The 17,689-nt window shown below is 37.0% G+C and overlaps 1 protein-coding gene across 4 annotated transcripts in view; it reads left to right on the top strand.

Annotated features, from left to right (window-relative positions):
- Window positions 1-7,892: 7,892 nt before the first annotated feature.
- Window positions 7,893-17,689, top strand: part of ZCCHC7 (zinc finger CCHC-type containing 7) — a 207,913-nt gene continuing 198,116 nt past the window's right edge. For 2 of the 4 annotated variants that reach the window (XR_001366452.2, XM_006187794.3), the window contains exons 1-2: window positions 7,896-8,014; window positions 12,727-13,357. Coding sequence is in view for 3 of the 4 variants with exons in the window: in XM_006187794.3 (XP_006187856.1) it covers window positions 12,748-13,357 (610 nt within the window). In the remaining variant the exon portion in view is untranslated. The other 2 variants (XM_006187795.3, XM_032478001.1) reach the window with 2 other exon arrangements.

The following is a 17,689-nucleotide window of genomic DNA, read 5'->3' on the forward strand; positions in this document are numbered from 1 at the left end:
CCTTTTATAAGGACACTAGTCATATTGGATTGGAGCCCACCCTAATGATTTCATCTTAACAAATTACATCTCCAACAACCCTATTTCCAAATAAGGTCACATTAGGTACTAGAGGTTAGGAATTCAATATGTGAATTTTTGGAGAACATAGTTCAACCCATCATACTAGACAAGACTTTAAGTTAGCTGCTTTAAATACACTCAAAGAGCTAAGAGAAACCATCACAAAGAACTAAATGCAATCAGGAGAAAAATGCATCAATAATTAATAAAGAGATACAAATTATAAGAAAGAACCAAATGGAAATTCTGAAACTGAAAAACACCATAGCTGAAATTAAAAGCTTACTAAAGGGGTTCAAAAGGAGAATTTATCTGGCAGAAGAAACTATCAGTGAATCTGAAAATAAATCAACAGAAATTACCTAGTCTGAGGAATGGAAAGAAAAAAGAAAGAAGGAAAATGAGCAGAACCTAAAGGACTTAATGGGACATCAACAAACATCAATGTACACATTATGGGAATCTCAGAAGGAGAAGAGAGAGAGAAAGGGGCATAAAGAATATTTAAAGAAAGAATAGTCATAAAAGGCCCACCCAAATCTCATGAGACACATAAACATACATATCCAAGAAGCCTAACAAATTACAAGCAAGGTAAATTCAAAGAGATCTACACTGAGACAGATTATAATGAAACTGTTGAAAGACAAAGACAAAGAGAAAATCTTGAAAGCAGCAAAAGAGGAGCCACTTGTGTCATACAAAGAATCGTCAGTGCAATTATCAGCCAATTTTCTCATTAGAAATCATGGACAGCAAAAGGCAGTGGGATAATGTACATCAAGTGCCAAAAGGAAAAAAAAAAAACCTGTCAACTAAGAATTCTATACCTGGCAAAAATATACTTAACAATGAAGGAGAAAGTAAGCTATTCCCAAATAAACAAAAGCCAATGGAGTTTATCTATAGCAGAATTGGCCTTCAAGAAATGCTGAAGGAAATCCTTCTGGCTAAGACAAAAGAACACTAGATGATAACTCAAAGCTGTATGAAGGAATAAAGATCTCTGGCAAAGGCAACTATGAAAGTAAATATAAAGCTAGTTTTACTGTATTTTTTGGTTTGTAAATCCTCTTTTTGTTCCTATATAATTTAAAAGACAAGTGCACAAAGCAGTAATTATAAAGTTATGTTAATAGGCATAGAATATATAAAGATGTAATCTGTGACAATAACAGCACAAATGGGGAGAAAGGCGACTCTGCTATATTGGTATGCTATGGAAACTAAATTGGTATCAATTTAAATTCAATTGGTATAAATTTAGTATGTTATCTGTAATCCTCACAGTAATCACTAAGAAAGTAACTAAGAGAGATACAGAAAAGGAAAATTAACAGGGAATCAAAATAGTGCTCTAGAATAACTCAAAAAAAAAAAAAAAAGAAGGCAGTGCTGGAGGAATTGAGGAACAAATAATAGATCAGACATATAGAAAACAAATAGCAAAATGGCAGAATCAATAATCACTTTAAATATAATTGCATTAAATGCACCAATGAAAAGACAGAGATTGGTAGAATGGATAAGAAAACGTGATCCAACTGTATACTGCAAGAGACTAATTTTTGACACAAAGACATAAATGCAGGGATTGAGTCTGTTTTCCCCAACATTTTCCATGCACAACACAGAATAGGCACTCAATAAATATTTATTTGAATGAATGAAACAATGAAGGTTATTATCAATCTTTTAAAATTTGTCAATCTGATTTATAAAAATGTGTATTATGTTTTAATGTCCATTTATCTGACTATTAGGAAGATTGTTTATCTCAAGTTAATAACCTGTTTTTAGTTCTCTGTCTATAACTACCTGTTCTAATCCTTGGCTCTTTTTCTCTGGTAGTATTTAGGTAACTAATTGACTTCTGGGAACTCTATATATTATGGGTGATATCTCTTGGTGTAAGTGGGGAAAATATTTTCTCCCACTCTGCGGTTTGTCTTTTAATTTTGTTTATGGTATTCTTCTCCTTATAGTACACTTTAAAATATTTTTTTCTAATTCACTTAGAATTTCATCTATCAGTAAATTATTTTTTGAATAGTACGAGGTAGGCTGTAATTTCATGTTTGCAGTTCTTTCAGGTACCATTTATCAAATTTTCCATCTTTTCTCTACTGATTTGAAATGTTATTTTTATCACATACCAAAATATACAAGTCTATTATTTCTGACTTTCTGATGTTTATTCCTGCTCCAGTACCACATGAGATCCATTTTAGTCCTGATAGTCTGTGGTTACTCTGCTGGACCTCACCTGATTTGCAGTACTCTTTGTGGTCTACAGCTACTGTCTTATTTTCAAAGATACATGCCATTTAACATTCTGCCACCCAGTATAGCTCCTAGCCAATTCCTGCCCACTGCTTTTCTGGTCCCATTTCACACAATTCTATCCTGTTCTAATCTGGTCAAGGTTTGCCCAGGTGGTCTTTGAAGAGAGGATACTGGGGCCTTTGCTAACACTACTTGAACAGAATCTGAGTTTGTGTCTTCTAAGTAGCCTGGAACTTTCTTTGGGTAATATTTCAGTCAGATAGATAAGACTTCCTCTTGTGCCAAGAAACCAACGCAGACAATAAAACTTCTCACTTTTCCTGCACAGCTGAGCACAGTCACAGAAAAGAGAAACTGAGAGAGTGAGTTTTGAGAGCAACAGCACGTCAGAGAGAAAGAAGCCATTCTCAAGAGAGAGATGTTTGAACATCCTGAAGAAAATGTGTGGTAGTTCCAGGACTTTAATAGATCTGTCTAGTAGCTAAACAAGAACAGGGATTGCTAGGGCCATGCAAATGTATTTGTTGAAGACTGTACAGAAAGTGTGAAGTTTGAGGTTTGCAGATAGGGAGACTGAATCTTCTGAAATTAGGTCTGATACAAGAAATACACCACACAGATGCAGACTAGTAACAGCCAGAGAAGAATATCAGATCCAGAATGAAGGCAGAGGAAAAACATATGGACTCTGCCAAAATATAGATAGTGAAGGGGGAGGGAATAGCTCAGTGGTAGAATGTGTGCCTAGCATGCACGAGGTCCTGGGTTCAATCTCTGGTACCTCCGTATAAAAATAAATAAATAAACCTAATTACCTCCCCCTGCCAAAACAAAAACAAAAACAAAATAGAGAGCGTTTAAGTCCCACCTTGCTGAGGATTTAACCAATTTAGTAAGAGACAATGGATATTAATGGTTGAAACACAAAGCATAACATCTATAATTTATTGTATATAATTCTGCTTATGTTGACTTTTATAGAGCTGTATAGAGCTCATCTGATAGGGTAACCTTGATTATTTGCAAATGATTTTTTTTCTGTTGTCAACCTAAAGTCCTGAGTAAAATAATTAATGCTAATATCATTACAAAGACATGTCTGGACAATTGCAGGCATGATTTTGAAGTCTAGGACAGGCAGGTGAAAAAGCTCCCCCCTTAAATGATGAGACCTGAATAGGGTCTGTTCCTGACTGAGCATGTGTGTCCCTTCATGCATTAGAATCTGTGGGTCCAGGCTTATAGACATTTAAAATAAAGGCATGCCTTTTGGAGTGTGCAGCTTCTCAATATGTTACTGATGACATGCTTTGAAATTTCTTGTATGAAATCTGATGATTCTTAAATACATTAGAATCTCAATAGTTTTGCTAGTCAATGTTCATTATATAGTCACTTAGATCTAAGCCTTGAGGAATACAATTCCAACTAGGAATAATAACAAATGAGAATAGAGCCCTTGAAATACTAGCTCCTTATCCCTAGGATTTTATTATAATGAGAATATTATCATTTACGTAGTTTAATTTATGGTATATATTTTTAAAGTTTCATGATTTTGTAAGGAAAAGCAGTCTCTAAGAAAAATTAAAAGCCATTTATATGAATGTCCAAATTTTCAAGAATGATTTCATGGCCTGGATGAAAATTGCGTGCTCTCCCCATCACCTTGCAATTTGAAGAACTGCAAAATCATGAATAATAAAAAAGGATGTTAAACTTTTCAACAAATCCAGATGGGTACCAATGTCATTGAGAATTCCTGAGAATCACCTTGATTGCTGCTTCAGACTAGGAGCCTGAATTGAATATCATTTACCAGTTGCAACATATGGGCTTTAGTGACAAGTTTCTATAATTACATTTTAAAACTGTACTGAAATTAAGTCTGTATTTGTGGCTAATGAAAAACACCCAAACTTTAAAGGGTAACATTCAGTCATTTCACTTGCCAGTCTCTATTTCTGCCTCAACCTTTCAGACTTTGGTGCAATAGAAAGAATGATGGACTGTGAATTGGAAGCTGGTGTTAACATTTTTGCTGGGAACTTGCAAATTCTTTCTTCATTTTGGGCCTTAGTTTTCCCTTCTGCAAAATGAGGGAGTTGTCCTAGATGTCCCTTTCAGCCACTGTCCTAGAGTTTCTTATTCTACAGTCACTGGATGAAGAGAAATTGTCGATGAAAATGACAGCGCAGCCATAAGAACTTGAATAATTTTTTGCAGGGCTTGAGGCTGGGCATAAAGAAGACGTACTCTTCATTTCCCATATTAGGTAGCAGGGAACTGTGTGCATTTGTGGGTTGTGTTGCTCAGCATTCCTACTCTCCCCCATCTCCCTTTCTCTGACACCAGGCCACCTCTGGACACTTGATTGTTTCTCAATACAAGGCTCACACTTGTCAGTTTCCTTCACTTATCTTGTTCCTTTGACAGAAGATTCCCCTGTCTTCTCTATCTGGCAAACTCTTATTCATTCTTTTCAGCTTTCCTGTTAATTTTATATTTTGATGTAATTTCAGACTTAGAGAAAAATGCAAAATTAATAGAAAGAATTCTCAAATACATTTTACCCAGATTCCCCAAATGTTAACTTTTTACCATGTTTGTGTTATCATTCTCCTTGCTCTCTCCCTCCTCTTTGTCCCCAACACAATTTTTTTCTGAACCATTTGAGAATCACTTTCAGACATGATGCCCTTTTACTGCAAGTTCTTCAGTGTATAGCCGAAAAAAGGACATTCTCTTATATAACCATAATATAAATTTAAAAATCAAGAGAATAACATCTATACAGCACTGCAATCAAATCTAGATTTATTTGCATCTTGCCAGTTGACCCAATAATATTCTTTATGGCTACAGAAAATCCTAGAGCATGCACTGAATTTATCATGTATCATGTCTCTTTACTCTGCTTTAGTGCAGAACAGTTCCTCAGTCTTTCTTTGTGTTTTATTAACACTGATGTTTTTGAAGCGTTCAAGTCAGTTATTTTGTAGAATGCCCCTCAACTTATTTTTGTCTCATAGTTTCCTCATGATTATATTTAGGTTATGTGCTTCTGGTAGGAGTACCACAGAAGTGCTGTAGTGTTCTTCCCAATGGATCACACCTCACTTTTTTTTTTTGAGTGAAAGTCCCTCTTTATCCCCCTCTACTCCCACTCCCTCCCACAGAAGTCAGTAACCACTGTTATTGATTGGCATCCATCCAGCATTTTTCTATGCATTTATATACACACATATATCTATATATAGTCACACAGGTCCTTTAAAACTATAACAAAAATGAGTACAGAATACACCTATTGCTCTGCAATTTGCCTTTTTTCCCTACTTAAGTGTATGTCTTGGAGATCTTTCTATGTCAGTATATATTCATCTCATTCTTTTAAAAGCAGCATAGTTTTTTTTTTATAATAGTATAGATGTATCCTTGTTCTATTGGTGAATATTTATACCATTTCCTTTTTTTCCTATCACAATCTTTCCACATACATTTAAGAACACAGCTCACTTACAATTTTGATGGATCCTGTCAATTAGCTCCCTACAAGACTTTTCCAGTTTGTATTCTCATCCACAGTATATGAAGTTATTCACATTTTTCTGATTATCAGTGACATTGAGCACCTCTTATAGTTCATAGCCTTTGGGATTTCTTTGGTGAGTTGTCTGTTGGTGTTCTTTACTGTCAGAATCCTGGATTGGACCACTTATTTGGTCTCCTCCTCTTCAGGAGGCTTCTCTACTTCCTCTAAGCAGCTAGGTGCTCCCTCCTCCAGTGTTCCACAACACTGTTCATACTGCATCTAGGCCTTCATTTAGCAAACAGCCCGTGCTGAATCCACTCATTCCACAGTGGTTTTCTGTGACCCTGCTATATACTCTGCCTTGGGTTAAGTGCTGGGTGAGAAAGGAGCAGGTCATCATAGTCTCCACCCTCATGGAGTTTAGTTTTGAAAGACAGCGTTGGTGTAGAAAAGAACATGGGTCTAGGACTCAGATTAGACTTGAGTTTGAATCCCAGTTCTGTGACTTAGATCAAGTCACATGGCCTCGCCAAGCTGCAGTTTCCACACTGGTAAAATGGGCTAATACTCCCTTACAATATATCTGAGACAAGATATCTGAAGTGGCCAGCAAGGGGCTGTTACATAGCAGGCTTTCAGTGAATGAACAGTAATGGAAAAGGCAACTGGTAAAAGTTCAAAACGATTAGTTTTCAGAGGTTCCAGATACTACTAATAAACTAGAATAAAAGGAAGGAAGTTGCTCCTCCCTCTGCAATGGAAGGGTAAGGACGAGTCATTCACCCAGGGGGAATTTTTGTGAGTGCCACCAAATACATAATTAAACATCTTTAAAAAAGATAATACTTGTTCTACACAGTACACATTACCTAACAATCTAATAATCTCTGTGGCTCATTTTTCTTATTGTTTCCTCCTCTGCATAATGGGTCCTCCAATTTTACCTTTTCATTGTATCCTGTCCTCCTTCTTGGCACTTACCATAATGTTAACTAAAATTTCTACTTATTTTTCCTTGGCCAAACTCTTAGACTATAAGCAAGGTATCTGTATTCTGCTTTCCCAGGTAGACTGTAGCTCTATGAGACCAGAGACTTCAAAAATTTAACACTCTATTTGCAATTGCTAGTACTGCCTGGCTCTTAACAGACGTTAATTGAACATTGGCAAAAATAATGTCAAGCTTATCTTTCAAGACTGTTGCCAAGGGCTGATGAAGTGATAAAGTACTTCCTTATTTGTAAAGTTGTACAGTTGGGTTTATTACTACCAACTATCAAAACAAGGTGTAAGAAGAAGAACAAAAGCCAGAGTCTCCCAACACAATCTGTTGCCTCTGGGGGCTTCCGAGAGACCAGTATTGACTTCTACCTTTAGCAACAGTGCAGCTCTTCAAGGTTCACAAAGAGTTAAATCTGTTGCCTTGTGTTCTAGGAAAAAAAGAGCCGGAAGCGCCCCAGTGTAAACTAAGTTCAACTTCAACCTAGAAGTGGAAGAGACCTGCCTAAGGTCACCCAGCTCAAGAGAGAAGGATCTAGAAGCCAGGCGCTCTCAAAGAGGCTTCTCCCTTGCTGGGGTTCCCCGGGTCTGTCAGCCAAATCGCCTGCCCTACCGGCCCTCGTCCCCTACCGGGGTTACGGCTCAGCTCCCGCGCCACGTGGCACTTGGGGAGTGTCCCCAGAGGTCAAGCAAGGAGGCGGAGCCCGGCCTAGGAGCCACCCTGAAGCATCGTGGGAGATGTAGTTTTTTTTTTGCGGGCACAGAAAGGTGTTAGCCCTCCCCGGTTTCGCTCGATAAGTAGCATCTCTACCGTGCAAGTCATTCAAATATGGTGTGCCCTAGGGTCTCTGAAACAAGCTGTGGAGGTGAAAGAGCAAAGCAAGAAAGGTGAACCAAAAGATTATCAGCAGGGAAGGGAAAGGGTTAACAGTTACTACGCATGCGCTTGGAAGGTCCGGCGGGTGGGCGGGGACGGAAGACGACTCCCGGGAGTTGTGTTTTCCCCGGAAGTGCCTTCCCTCCTCCCGGGTCCGCGCGGACGCGCTTTCCTTACCTCATTTGTCCTCGCCCCTCCCCGTCCCTTTACGCGTTTTGGTTCCTGGTTGGTGCTTCCTGGTCGCAGCCGCGGCAGTGAGTATGTGTGATGGACCCGAGCCGTCCGCGGCCGGGATACCCCTGCCTCCCTTCCGCCTCGCCCTCTGGGCTGTGGAACTAGCGCGTGTCCCTTCGCCGGCCTCCGCATTCCCCGTTCCTCACTTGTAGTGGGACTCGGCTGGTGGCCTCTCAAGTCGAGTTCTGCCGCACGCGACTCGGCTGACTCGCTGGGGTGTCCTCTTCTGCCTGCTCTTCCAAGGCCTGAGGTGGTGGTTCAGAAAGGTCTGGGCGCCCATGGCCTCGATGGGAGTGCCGTTTCTTCCTATTTTACCTCCCCCCGTCCCTAAGATTCCCTTGTCTTTTAGGGAAGCCGGTCAGTCAGCTAAACGCAAAGGGAGCTCGGCCTTTGAGGACGGAACAGTCCTGGGCTAGCTTCAGCCTCAGCTGTCACAAGCAATAGCTGCAGCTGTGGGACCAGAAAAATTTCGGGACATGAGCCCCTTCCCGCATGTAAAACAGGGAGACTTGGACTGTGTTATCCCTCACCTCATGAGAGCCGGCTGTTAACTTCAACTTTAAGAGCTGCGGATATAGTGAATTGACTGGGTGAGAGTCAGCAGGCCCGAGTTCTAGACGCGGCTCCACCACCGACTCGCGCCGGTGATTGTAGAAATCTCTTCAGGCTGAACTTACCTTAATTTCACATTACAGGGTTGAATTAGGAGATCTTTTAGACCCAGTGGCTAAACAAATGTCTCAGAGCCCATTTCTCTTATGTATAAAATGAGCGTTCAATTTAATGACTTTCAGGTCCCTCCCAAAACTCTTGACTTTGTGTTTTGAATACTTAGGCTATATGTATATTTTAGACAGGTATTGTGCTTAGGGGACAGTTCACTGCCGCAGTTTTCATGAGAATCTGAGGGTGGGGAATGAACTGAGGAAGAAGTGGAAGTGAGGGCTGTAAAATAGTTACAAGGATAAAATACTACGTAGCAAAATGAAAAAGGTCTGAGGGAAAGATGAAGAAAGTGTTTTGAAATAGGATTAGTTATCATAAGAAGACTTTATATCAAGAACAACTGGACTTGTCTGAATAAATTTAACACAATTTTCTCCCATCAACAACTTGTATTCTGTCTTCCTCTTTCTATATTGACCATTGTTTCACACATTTGGATTCGCTATCACAGATTTACTTCAAAGTGAAAGTCACATTTGAAGAGTGGACAGAAATTTTAACACTAGAGACAACGGTGTTTCAAATCTGTTACTGTCAGGATAACTCACTATGAGTAATTTTTCGTTGAAATTAAACTATTAATCACGTTTTAATGAAAACGTGGCTTAAAATCAAGCTGTGAATTTGATTTAAATCTCCTTGAGATGAATAACCATCTCATCAAGAAGAAACATCTAGGCTTAAAGTCATTGAAGACAAGAGCAAAACGTCTGGAATGATCAGTTGATAGACTGAGCAGAAGTATTGGTTTTAAAGATTGTATAGTAAAATCTGGAAGCTTAAATAAGCCTTAAGTTGTCTAGTTTAAGAACAGTGAATGAATATTGCTCCCACTTTTGAATGGTGAGAGCCTTTACAGTTATTCTCTATAGCTGTTTTATGTTTGTTAAGCCATTTAAATTCTTCAGATAAGTTTTAGTCCCAAACTGATATTTTAAGTTCCTATGTAAGAGCCATCTTTTTTGGTCATGGGATTGCTATAGTCTTTGGGTACCAAAGAGTCTTTGGGAGGCTCTTGGATGTAGACTGACGAGTTCAAATGTTATGCTTTTCTTTCCAATTAAAATACCTTTCACAGTTTTTATATTCCACTGGGAAGTAAAATGGATATTTGTGAGGTAAATTTAGGTGTTAGAACCAACGCAAATATATCTTTGAAGGGAGGTTTTTAAAAAATCTTTATTTGAAATTATTAATTTTTAAAAAATCTTAGTGAATACTTGTCTGAGTAGTCAGTGAAATATGACTCAGTTTTAGCTATGTTCCTAACCAGCTAAATAATTTTGGATAGACCTCCTTATCTCTTTGTACCTCAGTTTCCTTATATATAAATTGAGAAGGTTTTATGAGATAATCTGAAAGGTCTCTTCCAGATTTAAAATTTCGTGACTTCCATAGGGGCTTTATATTACTTAGCTAAGTATCCTTGAGAATTGTGTACAATGATCAAAAAGCTGAGAAATCCTTCTGAATCAAGACATATATATATATACACATTTGTATATACTTTTTTCATATTCGTCCTCTTAGTGTACATTAAAAAGTAAATTAAATGCACTTGAATATAATTAAAGTAGTAACATAAACCAAAACAGCCTCAGGCAAACCTTAACTCTGGCATACATAAGCTACATAAATAGAAGAGCAGGTTATGCTGAGCACAATTTTCAAGTACAGAAGGTACAAAATCCTCTTAAAGGCCATAGGGGCTAAATTGTTAAATTCATTTTTCTACATTTCAGGGAAAGAGATAAACCCTTAGGCCCGAGGAAGTCAGTTTTTATTTTATTTCTGTAGTTTATTTTTGGCATATATTCACAGGTGTGCCTATGGCTCTATTCTTAATCCCTTTCCTTTGGGATGGCTCCAAGAGTAGTACAAATTTGTAACTCTGTAATTTAGCTCTTTAATTTTTTCTGTGCTGCACTGGAATTATGTTTTATCTTAAGTCCACACTGGATCCTCAGGTTGGGTCCAGTGAGGATTTTGAAGGAAGCATAATTCCTTTGACTTCTTTTAGAATTAATTTACCTATTAAATAAAAAGGAAAGGATTCATCTTTTATTTGAATTCCTCTGAGGCTAACATTTCAATATAAACTGATAAATGATATGAGCATTATTATTCAGACAGCCACATTCAACTTGTATGACAACAACAGCATAGCAACCTGAAGGACATTTGCAAAAAGGGAATAGATATCTTATACCTTTTAGAAAGAAAAAAGACACTAAATGTTGGGGCTTTCCCCCCTACCTTTATTGAGATATATTGGTAAATGACACTGTGTAAGTTTAAGGTGTACAACGTGATTTAAAATATGTATATTTTGTGAAATGGTTACTGTATTAAGTTTAGTTAACACATCTGTCCCCTCACATATTTATCTTTTTTTGTTGTTGTTAGATTATTTAAAATTAATCTTCTCAGTAGATCTCAAGTATACAGTACATTGTTAACTCAGAACTTAATCATCTTTTCCCCAACCAGCTTTACTGAGATATAATTGATGTATAACACTGTATAAGTTTAAGGTGTACAGCAAAAGTTGGTTTCTTTATTTCTGTAAAACAAGAAACTCCAGCATGAGTGTAGTACATTTTTTGGTTCCTGTTCATTTGATTCTTGGAGACAGTAGCTTCTGTCATCAAAAGTACCTGGACATTTTGGGCAGAGAATTGGTAAACTAAGAAAACAATTAGCCTTTCTAAATTATATCTGTATAGCTAAAAGTAGAGTGGAAAGAATAAATTGTCATTGTTATTGTCCTCTAGACTGTTCCAGATTTTTTTTTTAACAAAAATAAGTGTTTTTTTCCCCCAGAGTTCTTATCTTGATCAATATTCCATCAGTACTTAATTGAAACACCTGTGTAGATTTTTGGTTGATGATATGAGGCTATTCAGAGTAGTTGGAGACAACTACAAAATTCATCTCATCATAACTTCCATATTTTAGGCACATATTAGATTTATTAGAACTGAAGAACAAATGTTTGATGAAACTGTTCATTTATTCATTCATTAATTCAACAGACATCTGTAGAGATCCTGCAGAATACTCTTTACTCTGCTTGGCTTTGGGAATCCATTGTTTAACAAAGTGCATATAGTTCCTGCCCTCCTAGGGTATGTGATTTGTGTTTGTGGGAGATTTACATTGCATTAGTAATTAGAAATGTGAATGTTATGAAATGTATAAAGTGCTGTGGAAACTATAAAGGGTTGACAGTTTAGTATGGTGGGTCAAGGAAAGCTTCCATGAGGAAGTGACATTTAAACTGAGTTGAAGGATGAGTGGGATTTAATATGCTCATAGTAAGAAAGTAAAGTGCGCCGAAAGCGAGTTTTACCTCAATTTTAGGTGATTAGTTTGTATTTTATACACATCTTTATAGCTAGTAGAGAAGTAGCTAGGTTTATCAGGTGTTTTTATGTATTCTTTTGGTCAAGGATCAGAAGGCTATGAGATTAATTTTTTTAACTGAGAATAAAAAAACTACATCCAAACAGTAAATATGATAATTGTGTCCTTTTGTGGATTTTAGTCATAGTTGAAGTAAAATTCCTGTCTGAGAATGTATACCTAAAAAGGTGAGATACAGAACCAGGGAAAAGATGAAGAATGGATGGAACAGTAGTGCGAATGACTTAAAGTATTTTTGTGATTTTTAACACTTTGGGGAAGTGTTAGGTGTCTGAAACAGGAGATCTCACTCTATTTTTCCTTTTCAACATACTTGTGAAATATGACATTTCCATTAATAACTATAACTCAACTTGTTGGTAGTAATTGTCATATGGGAGGGGTGGGCATTATTAGAGTAGGTCATAACAATTTAGAAATCCTTGAGAAGTGGTACTACTTTGAGAGAAAAAGGTATTTTAATATATCATTGAGAAAAATGATGGCCTTCATAGAAATTAAGAGGTGACATCATTATGCACTAAGCAGGCATGATCTGAGCTGTTAAAATATATTCTTTTTATCACTTTCTCTTTTACAGCATCAAGATTACTGACTTTCCATGATGTTTGGTGGTTATGAGACTATAGAAGCATATGAAGATGACCTTTATCGTGAAGAATCATCTAGTGAACTGAGTGTTGATAGTGAGGTGGAATTTCAGCTCTACAGCCAAGTTCATTATGCCCAAGATCTTGATGATGTCATCATGGAGGAAGAACATGAAGAGAAGAACTCTGGGAATTCTGAATCATTCAGTAGTAAGCCAAATCAGAAGAGCTTAATTATCCTTTCAGATAGTGAGGTCATCCAGCTATCAGATGGGTCAGACGTCATCACACTGTCTGATGAAGATAGTATTTACAAATGTAAAAGAAAGAATTTTAGAGTTCACACAAAAGAAAAGACCCAAGGTCCTTCTGCTTCTCTTCATTCTAATGAGATGGCAGATAAGAAGTGCAAGAGGGATATCGAGAAGACTAAACCTGGAGAGCGATCAGGTACAATCCAAGAGGTCATGATTATAGAGGTCAGTTCAAGTGAAGAGGAGGAGAGTACCATTTCAGAAAGCGAAAACGTTGAAAGCTGGATGTTGCTGGGATGTGAAGTTGATGATAAAGATGATGATATCCTTCTCAATCTTGTGGGATGTGAAAAGTCTGTTAATGAAGGTTAGTATCATATTGGCCATTTTGAAAAGTAGTATCATCTTTAATAAGGAAGACTGCTTTTTGGAGACAAAAGACCAATAGGGTCTGCTCCATTTAATTCCTCACCTTTTGGTCTTGTTTTTTGGCTTGTTTCTCATGAGACTCTTTTACCAATGGCTACTTTAATGGTGGTCTGTCTGAACGTCAGAAAGAGTATGTCACAATATCAAAGACACTCTGCTTCTGCTGTAAGCAAATTCATAACTGCTTCCTCTGTTTGGCTAGAGCCATTTCTGGACCTGAAATCTTAGTTCCCCTCTCTCTCTGCTTGGTACCACAGGTGAGTACTCCATCCACCTCTGACATTGGCCCTGTGCTCTCATTTGCCAACACTGTTGGTTCTGCCTCTTCCTAATTGATTTGCTTACTAGGAGTTAGCCAGATAGCAAGCACGCAGAATGCCTGGTACACAGAAGATATGGAATTAGTGTTAAGATTTTTAGAAACTTCATAGTTTGTGAGGTAGGAAACTATGAAAAGCTGTAAGTCTACAGTAGGCTGTAGGAAAGAATGCAAATGGTTTATCCTAAATGGTTTTCTTTTATATCTTCCCTGTACATTGTTGTAAAATTGATGGTCTTGAAATGCCCTTATGGTACTTTACTGGTGCTCCCAAATGTTTAACTGTCCTCACCTGTCCTCAGAGGAATTGGTGGTGTTGAATATAGATAATGCTTTGGAGCCCCAGAGGTTGACAAAGTTTTTTTTTAAGGAGCCAGATGAAATATTTTTAGGTTTCGAGGCCATAGGATCTCCTAACTACTTAACTGCCCTTGTTGTAGGAAAGCAGCATGATACCTGAAGAAATGGGATGGCTATTTCAGCAGAATCTTATTTACAAAATTGATGTCTGGCTCAGGCTGTGATAAGCCAGCTCTGAGGATCTGACAGCAAAAGGAAGAAAATAAATAGAATAGTAGCTAGAAAATAGAGCAGAATCAAGTAAAGTTTTTGTCAGAATAAGAGATTTGATAATGTTTTTAAGTAGAAGGGGAAAACCTTTTGAAGGCAAGATTAAACCCATTTGATGGATTGGGGTGGCAGAGGTAAGTAAGAGATGGGATCAGGTATATGTGTCTGAGTTAGTCTTAGAAGGAAGGAGGCATTTAATTGCTAAATTACCAAATATTTATAGAGGTAGAGAAGAAAGAATAAATTCAGGTGGATTGAGGCAGATGAGGGAATTTGTGAGGATGTGTTTGATTTTCTTGGGAAAATGAAAGTGGAAGTGGGCAGGGGATACTTAGAAGCTTAGGTGCTACAAGGAGTAGTCTTAGGTGTGGTTCCCAATATTTTGAAGATGACAACCTCTTTAACTTTAGAACAATTTGTAGACCCACCAGGTGACTAAGGTTATATTTTTAGTATTTGTTAATTGAAAAAATACATATTAGCAAAAAACTAACCAGTACTCTCATGTGTGACTTTGTATTTTATTAACCACAGCATTGTCTGCACATTTGAAAAATATAAGGCCTGTCTCCCACATATATGTCCTTATATAATTAATGCATCCCTCTGGCTACACATTGGGTTGATTCTACAGCTCCTCAGGAGTCTGAAGCTCCTAGGCTGAAATCATTGCACTAACGAGTCAACAATAAGAGAATAAAAAGATTGCTTAGAAGTAGTATTCAATCAAAATGGAAACAGTATGAACTTGTAATGAACTCACTTTGAAGGATTTTATAACTTTTCCCAGTAATACCTGGGGCAAGATGACAGAAACCAAATGATCCACAGTTTTGCAAAACATTACAGAAGGTCAAAACAAGCAGTTAGCCTATTCTTTCTCTAAATTGCCTTCCCTTAACGTGACACCTAGTTTTATCAAATACTAATGTGTTCATAATGATCAACCACTTTTCTTGAATTTAAGTTCTCCATGTCCACCATGCTGAATATTTCCATTTGGGTATCTCATTGTCATTTCAAATTTACATACTGAAAAACTTGATGAATTTAAAAGAAAGCTTATCTTTCCACAGAAAGAGGAGCAGGTTAACTGGATGGTGGCTTACAATAGAACTAGGGTTTCTCAGGGCAAAATGAAAGGGAATTGAAGAGGGCTGGTGAGAATCGGATAAAAGGTAGGAGAGCCATATGGAATTGAGAATTCTAGAGGTAAGGGACTGATGGACTTAGGTATGTCTTTTAGGAATGAAGAAAAGGAAGCTGGTAATCAGGTATGTAGAGAAGTCTCTGGAAAACAATTTTAGTATTTTACAGTATAAACACAATAAGAAATATGGCTATTCTTGAACTGCATTTGGGTTGGGGGTGGGATATTTGTGTTTATGGTATTTGTATTTTTATTGAGGTGAAATTAACATAAGATTAACCATTTTGAAGGTTCAATTTGGTGACATTTAGGATATTCACAATGTTATAGAACTATTAGCTCCTCTAGTTCCAGAACATTTTCATCACAACCAAGGAAAACCCCAAAACATTTTCACCACATCCCAAGGTAACCTTGTACCCATTGAACAGTTACTCCTTATTCCCTCCTGCCCCAGACCCTGACAACCACAAATCTGCTTTCTGTCTCTTAGGGTTTACCTATTCTAGATATTTCATGTAAATAGAATCATTCAATATGTGACCTTTTGTGTCTGGCTTCTTTCAGTTAGTATAATGTTTTGGAGGCTTATGCATATTGTAGCATGTATCAGTACTTCATTCCTTTTTAAGGCTGAATAATACTCCATTGTCTGTATATACATTTTGTTTATCCATTCATCTGTTGATGGACATTTGTGTTCTTTCTACCTTTTGGCTGTTGTGAATAGTGCTGCTGTGAACATTCATGTACAAGTATTTATTTGAATCTTGTTTTGGGTATTCTTTTGGGTATAAACTAGGAATGGGATTCTGGCATTTCTGTATTTCAGTTTTTGAGGAATTGCAAAACTTTTCCGCAGTGGTTGCACCATTATACCCCACCCCACCGGTAATGTATGAGGGTTCCAACTAACTGCAGTGGTTTTTATATGACTTATCATGTTGCACATTTCAGTTTGATTTACTAGTACACTCTTTGTTATTTCTTAGCTTTTTTTCTAGTATTTGTTTTTTTATAGTTGTTGCTTCTGTTGGCTTATGTTTTTTTGGAATGGCTTTTTTTGCATCAGATTTTCCTTATATGTTTTCATCCATTTAAGTTTTTAGAAACTAGTTCATTCTTATAGGTATATATTTCTTTTGAGTTTCATGTGTATGTAATGTATAAATTTGTTTCACTTTTTTCCTGCAATGTTGGTAAAAATATTTGATTCAAGACCTAAGTAATTACAAGTAATTCTTGATTCCAGACATTCAGTGTATGTTCCTACTATCCATGTGGAAATTTTTCCTTACTGTTTTTTGTTCTAGTCAAATTGAACAAATTGTGCAATTCTGCAAATTAACTTGCTTGACTCTTACAAACTTACAAATATTCAAATATATATCCCCTATTTTGTTTCCTTGACCTGCCAATGCCATAATCCTATTTCTTTCCAGTTAATAAGCAATATATTCAGTACTGATGCCTATTTGAGTGTGTTGTTACTTTCTAATCATTATTATCCTATTCATAAATAGGTCTGGGGGTAGATCTGGCTCAGTTTGTATAATAGTCTTTAGAGAGAAGATATTTTCACATCAGTGGAAGTTTGTGGAAATTCTGGCATACTTTTGAAATGATGATGATTGTTAAACAGCAACAATAATGATTTTGTGTACTGTTCCTCTTCCTTTCCAAACCCCTCGAACTGTGGCATATTTGAAATATCAATACGATAGAAGTGATTAGCAACCTGTTGAAGGCAGGTCTTTTCCTCAGAAGCCTTATTATAATATTTGGAGTAATTCTTTGCTGTGTATATTACTTTGTTTTTCGTTAAATGTTAAATGACCAAACATTTAGTTAGCATCTACTCCATGCAGAATACATAGAAGGGATTTAAAGTAGTAAAAGACATAGTTTTAGCCTTAAGTGGCTTAGTGTTTCATTGAAGAGACGAAATATAATAAGAAGCTCAAGTAATTTATGGAACCCTCCTTTTAACCATGGGAGTTAAGTCCCTTAAAATCTTGGGAATAGATACGGTTGAAAACTTAACACTTAATAAAAAATGGGATTAGTGAATTTGAGGTAGTACATGAAAGTATGAAGGACTATGTAAGTGCATCCATATTTTCCATTTACTGTTGTTAAATTTGTAGTAATGAGTGCAGCACCACTCTTGTTCTGTGGAAATGTGAGGATCTTTCCCATTACTTTAGTTCCAGTGAGATATATAAATGTTT

This window comes from Camelus ferus, chromosome 4, assembly GCF_009834535.1.
Source record: "Camelus ferus isolate YT-003-E chromosome 4, BCGSAC_Cfer_1.0, whole genome shotgun sequence".
Lineage (NCBI taxonomy): Eukaryota > Metazoa > Chordata > Mammalia > Artiodactyla > Camelidae > Camelus > Camelus ferus.